This window comes from Rhamphochromis longiceps, linkage group LG17 (assembly GCF_057381845.1).
Source record: "Rhamphochromis longiceps isolate RC_006_pf linkage group LG17, R_longiceps_female_GT1.1, whole genome shotgun sequence".
Taxonomy (NCBI): Eukaryota; Metazoa; Chordata; class Actinopteri; order Cichliformes; family Cichlidae; genus Rhamphochromis; species Rhamphochromis longiceps.
In genome coordinates, this window is record NC_140573.1 from 14605112 (window position 1) to 14609828 (window position 4717).

Sequence of the window (4717 nt, forward strand, 5' to 3'; positions counted from 1 at the left end):
GATGATATCAAATCAGAGAAGTTGAGAATGAGTATTTATTGGAAAATTATATAAAAGCACATTGTTTACTGTAGCATATGAATGCAGTATTGAACTGACACCTTGCTACTGATTTTTATGTTTTCTTTACAAAAATGTGCGCAAAAAAGTGAATTGGATGTTCAAAATTTCCAGAGGAGGACAACCAGCTCAAATAAACCCCAGGATCCACATATTACATTCAAACAGGACTTCAGCTTGTTAGCTACGAGTCCCCCAAATCTTTATTTCACCCCAGGGCTTGGAGGAACAGAAATCTGGGCAATGAGTTTGAGTGGCTGTTAAACCAATTGGCAGATGATGCAATCTCACAAAGCAGTTACATAGAGATAATGACACCATGCAGGGCATTGCATCAGAAAGTCAGATATTAGGTGATAATTTATCATAGCGTGTAAAGAGGGTTTTTAAATAGGGGGCAGTGTGCACTGGGAAAGGAAAATCTGTTTTTCCTTTAGTGTGTGTGTGTGTGTGTGTGTGTGTGTGTGTGTGTGTGTGTGTGGGCTGGGGGAGGAGGGGGGGGGGGTCTTTTGGAGGGAACATTCTCACATGCAGTGACAGGACTGAAAATACCTTGCAGCAAGCCGTGAAAATGTGCATGTCGTCCACTGTGGGACCATCAAAGTCCCCAGAGAGCGGCTGGGAGGCCTGGGACGTGTCTGCGGCCACGTCAGGCTAGCCCCCATTCAAAAGCATTGGTCTATTATTATCCCCGGAAACAGATAATTACGACGGGACATTTCCTGGATGAAACTCAAAGGCGTCTCCAGTGCGCGCACGAGGGGTAGACGGGGATCGCATACAGAGAGTCCCGAGCCCTCCAAACGGCGACCCCGTTTCACGGAGCAATTTCTGAAACTGGAGTTTTATTATCTCCTCGCAACGCTCCGATGCTTTCTCATGTCAAAATTAGAGCCACCGGTTCGCTCTCGGAAGGCCCACGCTCCAGGCGCTCAGCGTGGGCGTGCGTAATTTGCGCCCATTGTTGTTATTTTTGCTTCTTCTCCAAAGTTGTGTAAGAAGTTTGTTGAGGACAATTAATAAAAGCCTATTATGAATGGACCAATTCATGAATAGTCAGTGTTGTTCCAGAGGAGGTCATCTGCAGCAAAGCCCCCCACTCCAAAAAACAAGGAACTATTTCTCCCCTCAGTCAGTTCATGCGTGTCCTCTTCACAACTTATAGAAAAACAAAAAGAAACATTGCCCGCGCCTTGTTACTTTAATGTGGTACTCTGGAGTTCAGTGTGGCACCCGGGTGAGGAAAGGGGGTCCTTGATTGCAACAGCAAACACTGGTGTCGTCACTCATCGGCGGTACACGCAAAAAGCGCTGCCTGTTCCAAACTAAATATTGACGCGAATGTTGTATTCAAATGAGCTGCCTGACCGGACGTGGACGGACCAATGAGAGCCCATCGTATCATTACACCTTCTTTTCAGAAATCATTCATAACGCCGACGCGTCAAAGACTCGCAGAGGAGCCGGCTATAAATACGGCTGCGCGCAACTCACAGTTAGACATTTTCCCAAAATCAAACGAAAGACACAACTGAGGAGCAGGAGGCGACCCGGCTCGTACCTCTGATCATCATCTCTGCCTTGCGCTACATTTCATATTTAGTATCCAGATAACAATGCTGGCCGTGGCTGGATTATGCGTAGGACACGTCGTGACGGCGGCTCTGTGCTCCGTGCTGCTCACAGGGACGCTGGGGTCCCCGGTGGTGGGGCCAGAGCCGATTCGCTGCGCCCCGTGTACTCCGGAGAAGCTGAGCCAGTGTCCAGCGGTGGCGCCCGGATGCGCCGAGGTGTTGCGGGAGCCCGGCTGTGGATGCTGCCTCGCCTGCGCTCTGAAAGCAGGGGAGCTGTGCGGGATCTACACGGCGCCGTGCGGCTCCGGGCTGAGGTGCGTGCCGAGACCCGGCGACCCCCGGCCTCTGCACTCCCTCACCCGCGGACAAGCCGTGTGCACGGAGAGCCCTGTGCCCGAGCCCACCCCCGAGCCCCAGACACAAGGTAAGGCCTATCACCTCCACATTCTCCATCAGTGTTTCAGATCATCTCAGCAAACCCTCAACATTGGGATCTTTTACAGTCGCACTCATTCATTCATTCATTCATTCGTGTTTTCTCTCCAGATCAGGAAGAGCCAGAGCCGTTGGAGATGGACAACGCAGCCATCATCTCGGACCCCGGCTACAGCCACTATCTCCCCGGTCACGGCAGGCCGTACGACCCGCGGGCTGCCGCCGACGCTCAGGAGAGCATGAAAGCCAAACTCATCGCCATCCGCAAGAAGCTGATAGAGCAGGTACTGACACTGGGTCCGCATTACTGTGCTGAAAATCCTCACTGCGATGTGTTGCTAAAAGTTTCTTTGGGAGGTTTGAGAGACGGCTGGTGCGCCACAAGGGCGCGCTCGTGTGCTGTTTGAAATAATGGAAAATGTGTGCGTGTGTGTGTGTCTGCAGACTTATTGAATTTATTGAAGACTTATTATTACAAGTTTGATATGTAGTTTTATGTCAGCCCACGTGCTTGCTGATAATGAGACGCGGCTGATTATACTTTGTTTGTATCAACTGAGATTAACCCATCTCCATCCTGTGTGTGCTGTGCAGGGGCCCTGTCACCTAGAGCTGCAGACGGCTTTGGAAAAGATTGCCAAATCCCAGCAGAAGTTAGGGGACAAGTTAACCAGATTCTACCTCCCCAACTGTGACAAAAACGGGCTTTACAAACCCAAGCAGGTTGGTACCTTCAGTAAAAGGACTGTGTGTGTGTGTGTGTGTGTGTGTGTGTGTGTGTGTGTGTGTGTGTGTGTGTGTGTGAGAGAGAGAGAGAGAGAGCGAGCTCCCAATACCCTGCTGTAATATAATTGTGGGTGAATGAGAGATTTTGTTGTATGTGTGTGTGTGTGTGTGTGTACCCAACAAAGGCACTGAATAAGAGGGTTTCTTCTTCCCTTTCTCTGCACAGTGTGAATCCTCGCTGGACGGACAGAGGGGTCGATGCTGGTGTGTGAATTCCTGGAATGGCAAGAGGATTTTAGGTTCGACAGAACTGCCTGCAGGTGCCGAATGCCCTTAAAGAGATCAACCACTGAAGCGGATCGCATGAGAAGAAGAAGAAAAAGAAGACGCAAGCCACTGATGTTTCCTTTATTTTAATATCTGTTTATTTATTGCTCTTGTCCATGGTGGTGTTTAATTCAGGTACACTGTCATTGCGGGACTGTGGGTCCCAACCACCCCGATCCCCTACCCCCCACCTCCTCCTTCTTCAAACACCCATCCCAAAGAGAGAAAATATATTTTTGTTTTTTCTGAAAAGGAGATTTTAATATTAATGTATTTACTCTTCAGCCTTATTTATTTCAATTGTATTGCATTTTATTTGTAATTATTTCATAAGTATTTATATCATCTTGCGTTGCCTTATTGTTATTGTTATATTATAATTATTATTTTTATCTACATGTATAAAGTGTATATATGTATCTTGGCCCTAAGTAGCTCCATTGCTGAGTTGAGCTCGCTCTACCCTTAAGGAGTTGTTTGGAGGTTTGCTTGATGAACCAAGCAAGAACAAAAGCACTGAGTGACCAAATGTCATTTAGAAGTATTTCTGAATGCTGTATCTTTTTAATGTTCCAGTTTATCCTCGTTTTTGTCTTTGTGTTGTTGCTGTCTTTTTATTATTTTTTGTCAGTGAATGCAAAATTCTCAGTCGGGAACTCCTTAAATACTCAGAAAACGTTCCCCATGATCCCGTGGGGATGCAGATAACATCACAGGCGGCGGCTGCTCACATTCGCCGCCTCTCAGACGGGTATTTCAACATTTACCTACCTCCGATATTTACGTGTCTGTTGTCACCTGTGTAGATGTCATAAAAAAAGATTTGCTACTTTATACATGTTGCCATTCCTCTCTGACCAACAAGAAAAAAAGAGAGAAAAAAAGAGCCCTGCTGTGTGCGCTGGCTCGACTCTAGCCACATGCTGCTGTTGGAGAGAGAATTATTGTTTATGTGAGTCTATTCCAAAGTGACTAACTGCTCACTCGTGTGTATGTACACTTTTGTAATTGAGATATAAGAGAAAGAGAGAAAAAATGGTGATATATTTAATAAAAACATTAACCTCAGCTATGTGCTCCTGACATTTCTTTCCCCACAAGCAGGCTTGTTTTGTGCACTGTAAGGTGGAGAAAACATGAGAATAATAATAACAGCTTCATCAGGACATGATTGGCAGAGGCTGTGTCGATGCTCTCCCGGACCACTTTTGCTATATTCAGTGTGTGTTTGTGAGCAGTGTTATCACAGTGATCTAAAGTGGAGGTCCTTTTTCTAACTTTAGCCGGTTCTCTGGGACAAGCAGCTCTGCGCTGCCTTTTGACCTGTTCTCTGTTTGCCTTGGTCGGGCACAGGAATTTGCTTCAACCTCTCATGCCCACTGCCAGCCTGCCTGGCACCACCACATTTATTTTTGTTCTTTACAAATTGAACCTTTGCTTTATCCTTATTGACACATTCCAAGACTGAAGGGAGCCCAACTGCATTCAAAAAACAGGAGCACAAAAAAAAATAGTGTTCCTGAAATTAAGATGAAGACAAGTCAGAGAAGTGGGGAAAAAGACACAACTGAGGCAGCAGCTTAAAATGTGTTGCA

General features: G+C 46.7%; 1 protein-coding gene across 1 annotated transcript; it reads left to right on the forward strand.

Moving 5' to 3' along the window:
• Positions 1 to 547: 547 nt before the first annotated feature.
• Positions 548 to 3351, forward strand: igfbp1a (insulin-like growth factor binding protein 1a). The gene is given in 5 exon segments (XM_085386937.1): positions 548 to 2058; positions 2181 to 2353; positions 2664 to 2792; positions 3022 to 3129; positions 3131 to 3351. Coding segments are annotated over 5 exon segments (810 nt in total). The 5' UTR covers positions 548 to 1676; the 3' UTR covers positions 3149 to 3351.
• The last annotated feature ends 1366 nt before the right edge of the window (positions 3352 to 4717 follow it).